At 49.1% G+C, this 15370-nt stretch overlaps 1 protein-coding gene across 16 annotated transcripts in view; it reads right to left on the minus strand.

Annotated features, from left to right (window-relative positions):
- PDE4DIP (phosphodiesterase 4D interacting protein) overlaps positions 1-15370 on the minus strand; it is a 206668-nt gene that overhangs the window by 9667 nt on the left and 181631 nt on the right. For 12 of the 16 annotated variants that reach the window (XM_032881279.1, XM_032881283.1, XM_032881280.1 and 9 more), the window contains 9 exons: positions 15020-15071; positions 13742-13965; positions 12978-13130; positions 10849-11034; positions 7355-7606; positions 6195-6326; positions 5431-5550; positions 3387-3576; positions 2365-2489 (listed from right to left, as the gene is read on the minus strand). In XM_032881279.1, the coding sequence (XP_032737170.1) occupies positions 2365-2489; positions 3387-3576; positions 5431-5550; positions 6195-6326; positions 7355-7606; positions 10849-11034; positions 12978-13130; positions 13742-13965; positions 15020-15071 (1434 nt within the window). The remainder of the gene's footprint in view (positions 1-2364; positions 2490-3386; positions 3577-5430; positions 5551-6194; positions 6327-7354; positions 7607-10848; positions 11035-12977; positions 13131-13741; positions 13966-15019; positions 15072-15370) is intronic. The other 4 variants (XM_032881287.1, XM_032881291.1, XM_032881292.1 and 1 more) reach the window with 2 other exon arrangements.

Genomic DNA, 15370 nt, shown 5'->3' on the forward strand with positions numbered 1-15370 from the left:
ACTACAAGTTATAAGGGAAAAGAGTTTACTATGAGAAATTTTCTGGAAACATCCCATATTTTCTGTTTTTACTCATTTGCATTATGTTTTTATAATCACCATAGTATCCAAAAACTGCTATAGCATCTTATAAGGAGGCCAGAGGTCATGAGGCGGGAGGCAACTCCCCCTGAGAAGTCCTCACAGGGCACCTGCAGTCTATGGTTAGTATCTACCAACCCCAAAGCTCCATGAAGCTCCTTCCTATCTTTCTTTCCCTATATCCAAATTCTCACAAAGTTTTGCTTCTTTCTAAAAATGTTGTCTTCTATCCTCTTTATTCCTCTTTATCTTCCCAACGGCACCTTAGATGAGACTCTCCTCATATAAATACCCCATAACCACACCCACTCAGTGGGTTTCCCTGATTGGAGTGTCTCCCGACTCCAGTGTGTCCCACTAGTCTGAGAGTTCTGTTCCCATCAACTATCTGTTTTGTTTGGAAAAACGTACTCATTTTCCATGGCCCACTCTGTAGAATGTAAACTTTCATGGTACTTCATAGCTCCTCTGTATACCAGCAGCCATCTCAACTGACTGGACTTCTCACACTCCCTGATACAAAGCTCTCCACGGGGAAGGCTGGACCCGATGCTCCCAGGAGTGCACAGAAGCTATTCTCTCAGCCTGCGGTGCCCCTGATGCTTCTTCAAGTTCTGGTTCACCTTCTTATCAGCAACTTAGGAAATCCAATCAGGTTTTATGAAAATTCAAATTTGGCTGAATATTGAAAATTCTGTATTGCTTAAGGAATTTTTAAACAGATAATAAAAAAAAATAGAATTGAAGGGCTTAGACATCCCATCCAAAGCAAGAGCTGTTTCTATGGGATCCTTGACAAGTCATCCCTTTCTATTTAAAGGGGCTTGGATGGGAGGCTTATTCCTTCACAAACTAGCAATTCCATCACTCGAAATCTCTAGTGGTCAGGAAGGCATAAGAATGATGTAAGTCCAAATTCTACTGCCCTTTATCCTTTGATGACCCTTGTTCAGACCTCCAAAGGGATGCCAAACACAACAGCTCTTTTTCACCTGATAGTTCTTCAAATATTTAAAACCAGTTCTCATCTCCTTGTGATCTTGTCCAGGCCGAAAATTGTTTAGTTTCTCCAACAGTTCAAGATTTCTGGTCACCTGGCATGGTGGCTCCTGTCTTCACTTTGCTCCCTGGTTTGCCAAAGTCCCTTTTACAAGATGGTGTCCCACAATCTAACAATATTTCTGACACTGTCTCTCACCTTGCTGTGGTCTCAGGTTGAATTGGTTTTTGTAGCAACCTTTGCCTACAAGTTCCTTGGCCCAGTGGGTTTCTAAGTAACTCCCTATTCTCAAGTCCACGAATGGCTAGAGAACCAGGCCTCCTGATCCTGTACCTCTACCACTGATATTTTTAATCAAGCTCAGGGTTTCTTTTTCTTTCTTTCTTTTTTATCTTTTCTAAATTTCTTTTATTTTTTTATAAAGATTTTATTGATTTATTTGACAGAGATCACAAGCAGGCAGAGAGGCAGGAAGAGAGAGAAGCAGAAGCAGGCTCTCCGCCGAGCAGAGAACCTGATGTGGACTCCATGCCAGGACACTGACATCAAGACTTGAGCCGAAGGCAGAGGCTTCACCCACTGAGCCACCCAGGCGCCCCAATCTTTTCCAAATTTCATCATATTGACATCAGTACTCTGTTCCAGCCTGGTTGGAGCTATTAACTTGATGTTTACAATACCCTCATCCATTTGAACAACAATGGGGAAATAGATGAAGATTCTCCAACATTAGATCAGTATCTTAGCAGGTGGCAAAAAGTCCTCAATAAAACAGTTTAAATTTTAAATCCAGGCTTGGAATTTAGATCCTAACAGAGATATTTCTGTAAATGTTGTGCATCTTTTAACTTTCTCCCTGAAGAATGTGTCAGGGTAGGAGCAGGGCACCCGCTCTACTGGCTGCATGGGGGCAATATGTATTACTCACAATATTCAAGAGCTTCTCACATGATGGTGCCATCAGGACAGTTCTTTGAATTATTTTTTTTTAAATCACTATATAACTTGTACTTTGCTCAACTTTTCTCTGGCCACCTAGGCAGGCAGAGTTGGATTCTTGTCCAACTACTTTTAAGGATGTCTTGGCTGGATCTTGCACATGTCACCAACCTCTGGGCTTTGCACATGAGAGAACCGCTTTGTTCTTACTGGGAGCCCCAGACCTGGCTGAGGCAGAACTCTGTAGCTTTCCAGAGCTCTACAACTCCCAGGGTAAGGACCTCTTCACAATCCTAAGCAAGGGCATGGAGCTTATGGGGGAGGTGAGGAAGGAGAACACATACCTTTCAGCCCTTTCTTGGAATTGCCATAAAGCACCTCGTAGATCTGTAGCTCCGACTGGAGGGACTGGAAGAGCTGCTGTTTCTCCTCACACTGCTGCTGCAGGAGGGCGAGCTTGTGCTGCAGCCTGCATGGGGGAGGCAAGGGCCTGCTGAGCGCCTGGGGCCCCTCGGCCCCTCCAGGCCACCTGCTGTCAGCCAGCCTTCGCATCATGGGGCTTTAGCCCTGGATGTGAATCCAGGGGTCGTGAAGACCATTACTTATACTTTACGGATGTGGAAACAGAGGCTCTGAGAGGTGAAGTAACTTTGCTTGATATCATGCCATTAGCTACGTTAGTCGGGAAGTAACTTTGCTTGATGTCATGCCATTAGCTACGTTAGTTGGGAGCAGACAGGCAAGCTCCATATTCTTCCTGCCCCTGTGGTGTTCTATTCCTGGTGACAGGCAGTCATAGGGTTTGTGTCAGGGACACGCATGATGGCTGGTGGGGATGCTTCCTACGTTACAGTGAGACCAATATCCTTAAACTAATGGGAAGGACGAGAACATTTTTTTCTCCAGGATCTGATACGCTGAACCTCCCCTTCTTTTTTTCAAAAGATTGATCTGAGACAGACAGAGATCACTTGCCTGCAAGCGGTAGGAGGAGCAGAAGAGCAGGGAGAAGAGGAGGGAAAGAACCCCAAGCAGACTCCAAGCTGAGCGCCAAACCCAGCGCAGGGCTCATTCTCATGACCCCGAGATCATGACCTGAGCCAAAATCAACAGCCGGACACTTAACCGACTGAGCCACCCAGGCGCCCCTGATATGCTGAAGCCTTCTAAAATAGGGTTGTACTCTCCCAACTTTGGAGTGAAAAGGCATTCTCAGAGAAGTCCTTCCTTCTGCTCGAATTCATCCATAAATCAGGAACAGCAGAAGGGAAACTGAGGGCCCCAAAAGGCTCCAATACCTGTCTTGCCAATATCCCATTAAATCTGAAAACAGGGTCCCCTTCCTTCTTATTGGGCTCCCCCTTACCTGGAGTCTTTCTCCTGGAGGGACAGGCGTTCCTCCTGGAAATGCAAGATCTCCTGTTGCTTCTCCTTCAAGTCTTCCAGAAGCTGCTGCCGTTCCCCCTTTTGGCACTCCAGCTCCATCTCCAGCTCTTGAAGCCGGGATCTTGAGGACAGCAGGGCCTCCCTCAGGCGTTCTGTCTCCTGGGAGCGCTCTGGGGAGCAGAACACAGGACGACTTACACTGTGGGGGGCAGAGGCTGGCAGGACAAGGAGCCCAAGCTCCTCCATCCTGACGTGCAGAACTAAGGCAACAGGAATGCAAGCTGATGCCACAGCTGCTCAGAGAAGCAGAGGGTGTCAGCTCACTATATCCACAAGCCCTGGGTATTGGACACTCCATCTTTGCAATGCCCTTAATCTTCTGCTTTCATGAGGTCTACCCTGCTATTAGAGAAAACGCTACAGTTTCTTTCTTTCCTTCTTTCCTTCCTTCCTACCTTCCTTCCTTCTTTCCTTCATTCCTCCTTCCCTTCCTTCCTTCCTCCATTTTCTTTGAGAATTTATTTATCTGAGAGAGAGAGACAAAGCAGGAGCAGCAGGGAGGAAGCAGAGGGAGAGGGAGAAGCAGACTCCTCTCCCTGCTGAGCAGGGGGCTTCATCTCAGGACCCTGGGTTCATGATCTGAGCCAAAGGCAGGTGCTTAACCAACTGAGCCACCCAGGTGCCCCAAAAGCTGTGGTTTCTTTCTTTTTTTTCCAAAGATTCTATTTACTTATTTGACCGACAGAGATCACAAGTAGGCAGAAAGGCAGGCAGAAAGAAAGGGGGAAGCAGGCTCCTCACTGAGCAGAGAGCGGGGGATCATCACCTGAGCCGAAGGCAGAGGTCTTAACCCACTGAGCCATCCAGGTGCCCCAAACGCTGTGGTTTCTAATGCTCACTATTTTCTAAGTTCACACACCATCTGTGTGATAATCCCTTCTTTAATTTTGCCAAAGAGCAACATCAAGACTTCTTGTCTACAGTTTTTAGAATATATTATATTCATCAATTTGAAAATGGGGACATCTGTCCTTTTCTGGGCTTGTGGAAACTCAATAACCTGCATGATTTCCCAGAGACTAAGGACAGGGGCTCTGAGAACCAGGCTGCAGGAGCTGTCAGTCTACCAGGGGGAAGTCCCTGGGCCTGGCCCACCGTGCTTGTCCACATCTTAGTGACTTCTCCACACTGAGGTCTGTGCTAGCCTGTCCCAGCATGCAATGATGGTTTAGCAGTTATGTCTTCTTTCTTCTCTGTGACATCTCATTACTTCCCCATCAGTGACCTCTCCCCTCACATCTTCCTGCTCCAAAGAGACCGATTAAGAAACATCACTTGTTGTCTCTTCCCGTTCCACAACATTCTTTCATTCTGGGCTTAATCCTTTAGGAAAGTATTAGTCTTTCATGGCTATTCAATAAATATTTGCAGATAAATATAATTTTTATTGACCATATATTGATTTGATCAAGTCAATTGACACTAAGGTCAGCTGCCCCCAGGTCACAGAGGAAATGATGCCCCCCTCCCTTGGATGTCCATCAAATAGTGTTGGGAATGCTCTGGTGGACATCTGGCTGGTGCTTCCAGGCACAGAGTCCTGAGGATTACTGAGCAGAGAGGAGCCCGGACTGAGTGAGTGAGGGGAAGCAGTGAGGAGGCGGGGATGGCAGCTCAGTACCGGGAGAGACACATGAGGCTGCAGTAAAGTCTGGACAGGGAGAACAGACACCTAACTGGTATCCGGTTCATAACTAATGACTGAGTATCTGAGTATCTGTGGGTTGCAGAGGTGGTGGGTTTGCTAGAGCTATCTTTGTCCCGAGCACCTCAGAGTGTGAGGGCCCACGGTTGGGACCTCTCAGGAAGTAGCCCCTTCTAGACTGAGAACCGCATAGGACCTTGGGTTGATAGATCTAGTTAGCTGTTATCTCCACCTTCTTCTCTTGGCTTCAAAAGGTGATTGGTGTGGCCAGGAGGAAAGGGACCGGGAAGGAGCGCAGTGTGTGGCTTTTACCACCCACCTCTAGAAACATGACTCAGCTGAGCCTGAAGGCTCCGGTTTTCTTGCTTAAGGACTCTGTTCTCATTGTAGAGCTGAGGTGTGGGTTCTAGGCCAGGGCTGTAGAAATTGGAGGTAGATCCTGTCCCAGAAAGTGTAAGAAGACACGTTACACATTAGGGTAACAGATGCTTTCTGGAAACTACCCATTCTGTCCCTCCAGAAATACTGTCCCAACCCAGCAGGAGTGCCTGCGTCCCCAAGGCCTGGACCCCAAGCCTGGTGAGCCAAATGCCTGGTTTCTGTGTGGGCCCTACCACGTGCCCTAGCTGCAGCTGTTCCAGAGGCTCTTGTCCCCACAGGAGCCACCGCGGGGCTGGGAGCAGGACAAGGGCACGTAGAAGGAATGGCCTCCAAGGGACCGCAGCCTGAGAGGAGAGTGTTGGGAGAACGGCCGCCTTGGTGAGTGGCTGCGGGAGGGCGCCCGCTGAGCGGGCTCCACCACGTACCAATCCCATGACAAGGCAGAGGTCAGCAGGCACATATACGAGCAGACTAAGGACGGGCTGGGAAGTCAGACGCCCTGCAGACATGCCTCGTTAGCTCTGCCAGGAGGAAAGTTCTCTCTTAGCTGAGTGAGGATAAGAGCACCTGTCCCCCCGCCTTGCCGGACTGTTTGGAAGGTGCAAGTAGAGGAAAGCCCAGCACATGCTTTGGAAAGCGTGAAGCCCAGCCTCCAGAGGCTCCCCAGTCGTGGCAGCATGGGCAGCTCTGGGCCTCTCCTACCGCTCCCACGGGCTGCACAACTGAGCCGGTGTTCAAGCTGCTCCCGCAGCCGGTCGTTGATGCAGATGGACTCCTCCAGGCGCTGGCGCAGGTTCCGGATCTCTCCGAGATGTTCCTCCAGCAGGTCAGCCCCTGCAGCCATCCCGTCAGGACCGGGAAGAGGTGCGAGATGAGGAATCCTGGTCACCAGAGGGGCCCAGGTGGAAGTGGGGCACGGCCATTGGCTCCTCAGCGGGATCCCTAAACATCCCCCACCCTTCCACCAACTGCATTCTCTCACGTGGGCACTCAGGAACACAGCGACTTTGCTTAAAGAGGAAATGGGCTGTCAAACCCAGGACAGACCATGTGAAGCATGCCCCAGGGGCTACCTCCTACACACAGTTAAGTGTGAGGGAGTTTCAAGACTATTTATTTATTTGAGAGAGAGAGACACACACACACACACACACACACACACACACAGAGAGAGAGTGCATGAGCAGGTGGGGGGTGGGCACAAGGAGAGGGAGAAACAGACTTTCCACTGAGCAGGGAGCCCTCAATGGGGGGCTCGATCCCAGGACCCTGAGATCATGACCTGAGCTGAAGGCAGACACTTAACCAGCTGAGCCACCCAGGTGCCCCAAAGTATGAGGGTGTTTTAAATGTAAGTGTACGGTGACCAGTGTAACCGGTGAGGGTAAGGGAGTTCCACATGGTTTAGAAATATAACTGAAGTATCGGGAAATGTATGATGACCAGAGTGTGACTTTCTCTCCTGAGTGTGTTAGGGAAGACTTCACTCTAGCCTGATACCATTCTTCCTATGGATACTTGATGGAATATTCTTCAACGAAGCATCAAGCCCTTCCTCCAGCCTCAGAGAGGAGGCATAAGGTAGAAGTCCATGGATATAAACTTCTCCTGTGTGGTTAATGACATGAACGTGAGAGCACAAGGTGTGTCTCTGACTTTCCCAATTCCCTGAACAGCACTGAGGCCCTGGGCAGGGAGGCGGAAGCGGGGCACATAGAAAGGTCCAGCACAGATAGGACCCTGTCATTTTACCCCCACTCTGTAAGCCAGGGACTAGAGAAATGAAAAACGCCCCTGCCCAGCTAGGAGACTCTAAATGAGATTTCATTTCGCAGACCGACCTGTTTGGCTTTATGTTTTACCTGTGGGTTTGGAGTTAAGCTGACACACAGAGGATCCTGAGGACAGGTCGCCTGATACACTCCCTTTCTGAGGCCTCATCACATCCCACTGGCTGCCGCTGCCCAGGTAGCCGGGCTCCAGGATTCTGCCCAGTTCTGGGCCACCCCTCAGTGGAGAGTGGGGCTGGGCGGGGTTGAGATAGTGAGAAGAGCTGGCTTCTAAATGGTTGCTTGGCAGTGCAGCTGGAGAAGCAGGATGGACGGTGTTGACACCTGGGCAGAAAGAAACCATAGTGAGGAAGAGAGGATTGGAAGGGAAGGACCAGCAAGGAAGTGTGGGATTGCTAAGAGTGGACACCAAAGGGGACATGTGCAATGTCAGAAATCCCAGTCCATTGCGGAATACCAGTTAGATGAAGACCATAACCTAAAAGCCGTCACTTTCACCTCATGTGTTTGCTGGCATAAGACACCAAGAGGCGGAGGATGGACAAAGTATCTGGAAGTCACCAGTGTACACAAAGGAAAAGTCCAGAGGCTGCACTCCTGGATTCTACTAAAATTCCTCACGATACAGTCCAGGAAAGTTCTGGAAGGAGAACTCAGTCCCAAAGTTGGAGAATATAGTACATTCCTATTCGTAGATGTGCTCAATGCTAGCATCCATGGAGGGATGTGGGAACTTTCATTTAACATAGGCTGATTCTCTCATAGATCTTAGGAAATCATGGGCCTTCCCTTGAGCCAAATCATCTCTGCTTCTATGTGAAAATAAGTCCAGGCTGTGGGAGAGACAGAGAGAGGTGGGCAGGTCTGTAGTTTAGGATATTCCTATTCAGAAGACTGCTTTCCTTCAGGGATTATCAGCATGGGCAGCATAGTAAGCAGGTAGCTTGACCTAAGCAAAGAGGAAGAGGTCATCATTCCCTCCAACCAAGCCAAACTCCTCTGAGGGGATAATGCAATTGGCTACTTGTCAATTTTTATCTCCACTTGTAACTGGTTCTCAAATTTATCTGCACACTACAGTTACCTTAGAAAATGTAAACAAACACATACTGATGCCTGGACCTCCCAGAGATTTTGCCTTAACTTGGGATACAGCTTGGGCACTGGATGTTTTAAAACCATCCCAGGTAATTCTAATTGGCAGCAAAGTTTGAGAAGTACCCATCATGGGTCTCTCCTTCCTCAATCTGCAAAATAATAGATGTTCATTAGGATCACTGGGGGATGAAAAATGTCAGCATCTGAATCTTTTTTTTTTTTTAAAGTAGGCTCCATGCCCAGGATGGAGGCCAATGTGGAGCTTGAACTCACCAACCACCCTGAGATCAAGACCTGAGCTGAGATCTAGAGTCAGATGCCTAACTCACTGAGAGTCACTGAGCTATCCTCGTGACCCTCAGCATCTAGATGTTAGTTGGGATTTGTAAAGATGTGACTTCCTACCTCTTTCACACCCCCTTCCCCCCCAGCCCAACACAAGGCAAAGGGGGAAATCAGGGTTGTCGACAGCTTACATTTTAACCAAGGCTGTAGAAGGTTCCAAGTCTATCAGTAACAGTGATCAGCATTCTCACGTTCCTGGTTGCCCAGGCCACATAAGAGAGAGCGCATGCCCTAAACCATGCAAAGACGCCAGACAGACTCTAACACAAGGAGATCTTTGCCCCACGCTGCCCCAAGAAGACACCATGCACCACTGTCCACGAGGAAGCTTGTTTCCAAGCAGACAAGGAACACAGGTAAGCTGCCATCCCTCAGAGAGGCCTGTGCTTCAGGACAGAAAAGACAGGGTTGTCATCTTGCTCACCAAAGCTGGGACCACCCAAACTCTGGTCAATGGCTCAGACTAAGTATGACTTGATCCCATATCAACAGACCCTTTTTCATGCACAGATGTCTCCTATCTCTCCTTTTGGACAAAGACAAACTGACAAATGTGGAAATGTAAAGGAAAAGAGAAGTCAGCTAGAGATCACTCTTGCCATCTTGATATGGGACAAATTTGTTATCCATCAAATATCAAATTCTAGATCAGAAGTTCTGATGAACGGTCTACTGATCTCTAAAGAGACAGAGAAAAGATTGTTTCAAGGGGCTTCCAGAATTTGTTGAGCTTAGCTCTGAGCAGGATGGTAACAAAAGCATCCTAGACAGAAAAGGTATCATGGAAACAGGACTGGGAGCAGAAGACCTGGACTCAAGCCCATCTCTCCCACTTACTAGTAACCTTAAACAAGTAGCTCTACTCCCCTGAGCCTTAGTTCCCTGCCCGGGCTCTACCTATCATGCAAGTGGTGTGAGTCTCAGGAAGACCAGGTTTGTGTTGCTGGGTTAGCCTAGATTGCTACACCTGGGTAAAGCTGTGATAAGCAGGAGGCAGTCTTCTAGACATTTCTGCCTGCAAAAAGGGGAGCTGTACAAACTCTCCTAAAAAGGGTCTTCTCTAATTGGTTCTGGGAATCAAACTGAGACAGAGTAGACTAGAGAGTGTATTCACTTTCAGGATTGACATAAGAAACAAGCTGGGCTAAATGACGATGGGGGCTTCAGGTATATGAATTCTCAGCTGTGGACCTAGGTCACTGGACACTGCCTGGTTTCCCTTACCATCAGTCTCTGGCTCATCTGAGCCTTTATTCTTTTTTTTTTTTTTTTAAGGCACAGAATGTGGTTTTAAGGTAACATCAAACTGATTTCTAAGTGGTTTTTTTTTTTTTAAAGCATTACTGGAGAGCAAATTCCTATTTGAGAGTTTTTCTTCTTTTTTTTCTAAGCTATAAATGACCCCACCAACAATTTTGACAATGAGTCATCCAGCCCAGACATATATCAAAGCCTTTCCAAAAAGATGACCATACAGAGCCTGTAACGGTTATGATCAATACGATCAATGATCTCTGGGAGTCAGAGGACAGAATTTACAATCAGGTATCACAGCCTGTGCTTCCAGTCTGAGCCACCAACCTGTCACCTGTCCCGGGGTAGAAATGAACCGTGTGCCCTAGGAAGGGGGGCTTTGTCGCCTCTTCTGAATCCCTCTACTGCTACTACCCTTCACACCCTCAACCTAATGATGTCAGGAGCCGAACTTGATGAAGAGCGTGTTTCACAGCAGGAGACAATCGTAGGCATGGAAAGGACTCCCCAGAAATGGCCACTTTGTCTCACATAGGCAAGGCACAAAAACTCTCACCCATGCCCTGCCTGCAGACACATCACCGGTGTGTCAGGCTTTCAGCAGACTTGGTGGTACCCCACACTGGCAGCAGCAGTGGGACAGGAGCAGGTCTAGGGCCTGATGAAACGATGAGACACACACACACCAGAAAGACAACAATAAAAGCATTTTCCAAAAAAAGCAAGCAGGGCCATCCGCCAGTCCCCTGCTGGTGACGTGCGCACCCTAGGTGGTTTTTCAAAACTCCACCACCAAGCCAAAGCCATGCAGGGCCACATGGGGTGGGGCAGCCCGGCCCAAGCACATGAAGGCCACAGGAAGTGCTCACTTTCTCCCAGTTGTTTCTGCAGCATCTGCAGCTCCTGCTGAGCCTCTGCCAAGGAGACCACGGGGGTCTCACAGCAGCCAAGGAGGGGAGGGCCAGTGGGGCTGAAAGGCAGGAAGCTGGGTGCTGCCGAGGGCAGTGGTGCCTGGGGAAGGCTAACCAGCGTGGGTATGGAGGGAAAGTGAAGGCCTAGAAACACAGAGTTGGGAAGAAAGGAGACACGTCATTAGAAAGAAAGGAATGGGGAAAAGATGAAGAAGATGAAACTATTTCTTGTCCTGATGTCTCCTTGGGGGGCAGCTATCATTCAGCATGGTGACAGCCAACAAGACAAAGGGCCAGGGTTGCCACCCAAAAGCCAGGCTTAGTGGACCCCTCCTCCTTCTCCCTCGCCGGGGACTTCCGGCATACATATTCTATGCTCATCTTGGAAACAACCAGCTAAAGCAGGCAAGGTGGCATAGCTGTATCCCAGGCAGCTATGAGAGCCTCTCCCAGCTGTCCCAGGCATGGAGGGGGTCAGGACGTCTGCATGTTAATGCTCCCAATCACCCCTGGGTGTGAGTAGGTCCTTGCCCCTGTGACAAGACTCCCTACACCTGGAACTCCTCTGAGGGTATGAGGGCTCACCCTGAGGAGGGCAGAAGCGGGCTAGGACTGTGGGGAAATGTGCATTCCTCATGCGTGTCATTCGAGTCTCATGGAGACAAACCTGAGAATCTCATATCAACGCATTCATTCTCCAAAAGAAAAATCAAGGTCTTGGTAAAGTGACTCAGACACAATAGCTTGCATGCCGGTCTGGGCATTCAAATCACTTAGGAAAAATTCTTAATGCGTGCGGTTGCTTCAGGCTCTGCTCTACTAAGTCATAAATTTGGGAGGAGGGCTTGGAAACTTGCATTTAAAGTAGATCTGCACAGATGACCATGATGTAGCCCATCTATGGAAAAGTGTTTAGGGACCCTGGGACATTCTGATGTCTGAATCTGTCTCCTCTTTCCTAAAAACAGTTATATGGCAGGAAGCCTGTGGAGGGAGCAGAAACCAAGACTGATCTGTGGAGAATGCCTCCGTGGAAAAATGAGTACATTCTAATCACATCCCTTGCCCCGGGATGCTGATACGTTGTCATAGAAACACTGAGGCTACCCACGTTGCCCAGTGACACAGGTCAGGCATCCTTCAGGCAGGCATTCCGATTTTAAAACCCCTGGCCTTCTGCTCCGTTTGACCCCAGAGCATTTGCACAGATGTCTACAGCACTAGGCAAACAGCTTTTCCCCATGACTTCCTGGGCCAGCTGCCGCCTACTCTGGCCCAGAAACTTCGAGTCCCAGCTCAGAAAGAGTCAGAAACATCCCCTTCTTAAGATTTTGGCTGATGGGCTCTCAGGAGAAATGGAAGCCACAGAAGGACAGCACTGTGCCTTCTGCGGGCACCTTAAGACAAACCACACTGAGGGCAGCCAGCCGGTTGTGGCAAGAGGTAGGAGGCAGGGACAAGGCTTGCCTTCTTCTTGCCATCACTGGTGTGGGGCTCTAACTGAACAGCACACTCCTGGCAATTAGGTTGGGGCAGGTAAATGAAATGTACCCCTCCCACTTACTGCAGGACAGGCACGATGTACATATCGAGGGCTGCCCAGCTGTTCGTAAATCCATGAATGAATGACCATGTAATGTGAACAGAATCTTGTAGGATCCAGAAGCATCCCGAGTTGTTGCAGAGGCTTGCCCTGAAGATAAACGGGTAATGCTTCCAGGCTAGCCATGAAGTGACTTTCTTTTTGTTCTGTGGTGACTATAATCATGGGAGAGACCTCTTTTGCCTCTTTGCTCCCCAGAGTGAAATGAAAGAAAGAAATGAAAATGTTTACTTTAAAAGGATTCGCTGACTACTGGTCAAAATTGGTATTCTGATCAAAGTCTACTGCAGATCTCTGATTTGCCTAAAATATTTAGAACCAAGAAAATGCAGACACAATTGGTGGACTAGGAAGGCCGCTTGATTTCATCTAGGATCTGATGCCTAGAAGCCTCTGACAGTGGAAACATTCGTCCCTGAAGAAAAGCCAAACAGGCTGCTGAGGGAGAGGAGACAGCCCTCCCGCTGTGTTGGCTATCGCATACCTGGATGGGCCTGGCTGGCCTCCTGGGGGGGGTTCTGGGGAGCTGGCAAGCTGATGGGGTTGTTGCTGGGTTCGGCCTTAGCCCCCCGAGGTGCACTGGTTGCTGATGGCTCAGAAGACAGTACAGCGGAATGACTCGAATGATGGATGGAATCTACAAAACCCATGAATGAAAGAAAATGTTCGGTGGTCGACAAAGAACTGGAATCTGGCCTTCTATTGAGCCAGGGGTACCAGGGCAGGGCCTGGCTTTCCGGGAAAGCACCAAGCACAAACACTGTGAGCCGTGTTCATTTCCTTGCTTGCAGATAGCTTCTTGAGGGAGGCAAACCACCTTAGAGGTAAGAGTGGGGCCCAGACCCAGAAACCGTGAAAATGGCATTTCCAAAAGTACCAGGTGGGAGCGACAGCATCCGTGACTGCTGACAGATACCCAGGGGACACCAGCCCAGGACATACAGTGAGCAAGACCTCTGCAGGAGGGAGATGATGTCCCATTTGAAGAAGGAAGTCAGACAGATGGTCTGTGCTCATGAGACAATGGGGAAGAGCCTGCCTGGATGTTCTCTCTTCCCACTGCGCTTCCCCTTGGGTCTACCAGCTTGCAAATGCAGTGGAGACCCAGCAACACCCTGCGGAGTCAGGAGCAGAGCAAAGATCCTGAGGCACTGGGGCCTGTACTTGGTGCTTGGTCCCAGGGCCACGTTCAGCCTGACACACAGCAGGGAGGATCTATAAGGCCTGGCTAGAGAAACAGGAGGTTACCTGAGTGACCACGCAGAGCCTTCTTCTCTTCGTAGTGCGTGTACTCGCTGGCTACATCCATGTCAGAACAGGCTTCCAGCTCATCAGACAGGAAGGAGGAGCTGCTGGGAGAGCGCTGGGAGTCCGACAAGGCGTGGCTGCTGGAGGGTGTGAGGGACCGAGCATCCAGCTTGGCCTGCAGGACCTCGATCACCTTCTCCTTCTCCTGCAGTTCTCTGCTGAGCCTAGTGGGGTGGAAGGAGACAATAGGTGAAGCCAAGGGCACTGGCCCAAGTTGTCCTGACCAAGGCACATGGGAAAAAACACCTAAGTCAAGGGAACCTTTCCTGTGAAGAACCATCAAAATAACCTATCACTGATGAGGGGCGGAGAGTAGGTGGGGTGCAGTGGGAGAAAGAGGGGCAATCACCACCCAGGGCAACTAGGGAACTAGCAGAGACTCAGCCAGCCCTGTAAGGCACAGCTGCTCCAAGTGCGGCCCCAAGAACTGCTGGTTACCAGTCTCCAAGTAACTGAAGGTAAGCGGTGACGAACACACAGCAGTCTGGCATCGCCCTTGACAACCGAGAGCAGGATGCATGGAATCATGTGGATGATTGAGGTACAGCCCAGGTATGTGTCTGGGATGGATTTGCAATGAAAACAAAACCAAAATCCTTTGCTCTTCACCGCAGGGACTCGGAACAGCACCACGTGGTCTAAAGCAGGCTTCTGACAGAGAGAGGCTTGAACTAGAGGCTACAGCTATGGATTTTGAGCCCGTAGTTTACTGTACATGGTAAGATTCTCTGCAGTGATTCATTGAAAACTGGTTCCTGAAAGACCATAGCCTCCCAGGAGTCTGCAACACCCAGGACTTTCCCCCACCCCCCCACCCCAAGGAACTACATTATGGTTCTTCAATTCTTTTTTTCCCCCCGGGGGAACTGGACTACTGCCAAATGAGCTGCCAACGTAGCTTAGGGTAAGTCAACTCAGCAGCACAGCCTCATCTTTAAACACCCGGGAAGAAAGCAGAGGAGAGCCTTGGGGGTGCCAAGAACCCCTGGAACCTGGTTAGTTTATTGTTGGATCAGACTGAGTCTAGGTTACCAAGCCTGGAGCATAATTACACAATAGAAATCAACAGAATTATAGCAAAAGAGAGGCTAAAGTGTCTCATGAATAAATGAACATGTTATAATCAGCATTTCCCTGCCCCAATTTGTAAAGTTACAGTCACCCTGGACCCCTTGGGCCTTGTTCCTGATTCCTTTACCAGATCCTATTTCAAGTTACCTAAGGGCCAGCGGTTCAAGTCCAGCTTGATCTTTCTCACTTTTATGATCCTCTGTAAGACAAATTTAGAAAGACATGGTAAGAAATTAAAGAGATCCCACTTCCTACATTATGAATGCAAGAGCATCTGTGGGTACAGAATGGTGATTCCTCTGTGTATGTCCAAGACATGTAGGAGAATTACTTGGGAAGGTTACAGATTGTATCCTCAGAGGGTAGACCTGTGGGCTCTCTTGAACTCACCAGGCAGACCTCCCCTGACCTCAGGACTTCCTCTACCCTAAATCAATGCAAAGAAGTTTGAAACACACTTGCTCAGCTTCTCTCTGGAATATTCCACCTTCTAAGCCT

Source organism: Lontra canadensis, unplaced genomic scaffold (assembly GCF_010015895.1).
Source record: "Lontra canadensis isolate GAN:19392208 unplaced genomic scaffold, GSC_riverotter_1.0 scaffold75, whole genome shotgun sequence".
NCBI lineage: Eukaryota > Metazoa > Chordata > Mammalia > Carnivora > Mustelidae > Lontra > Lontra canadensis.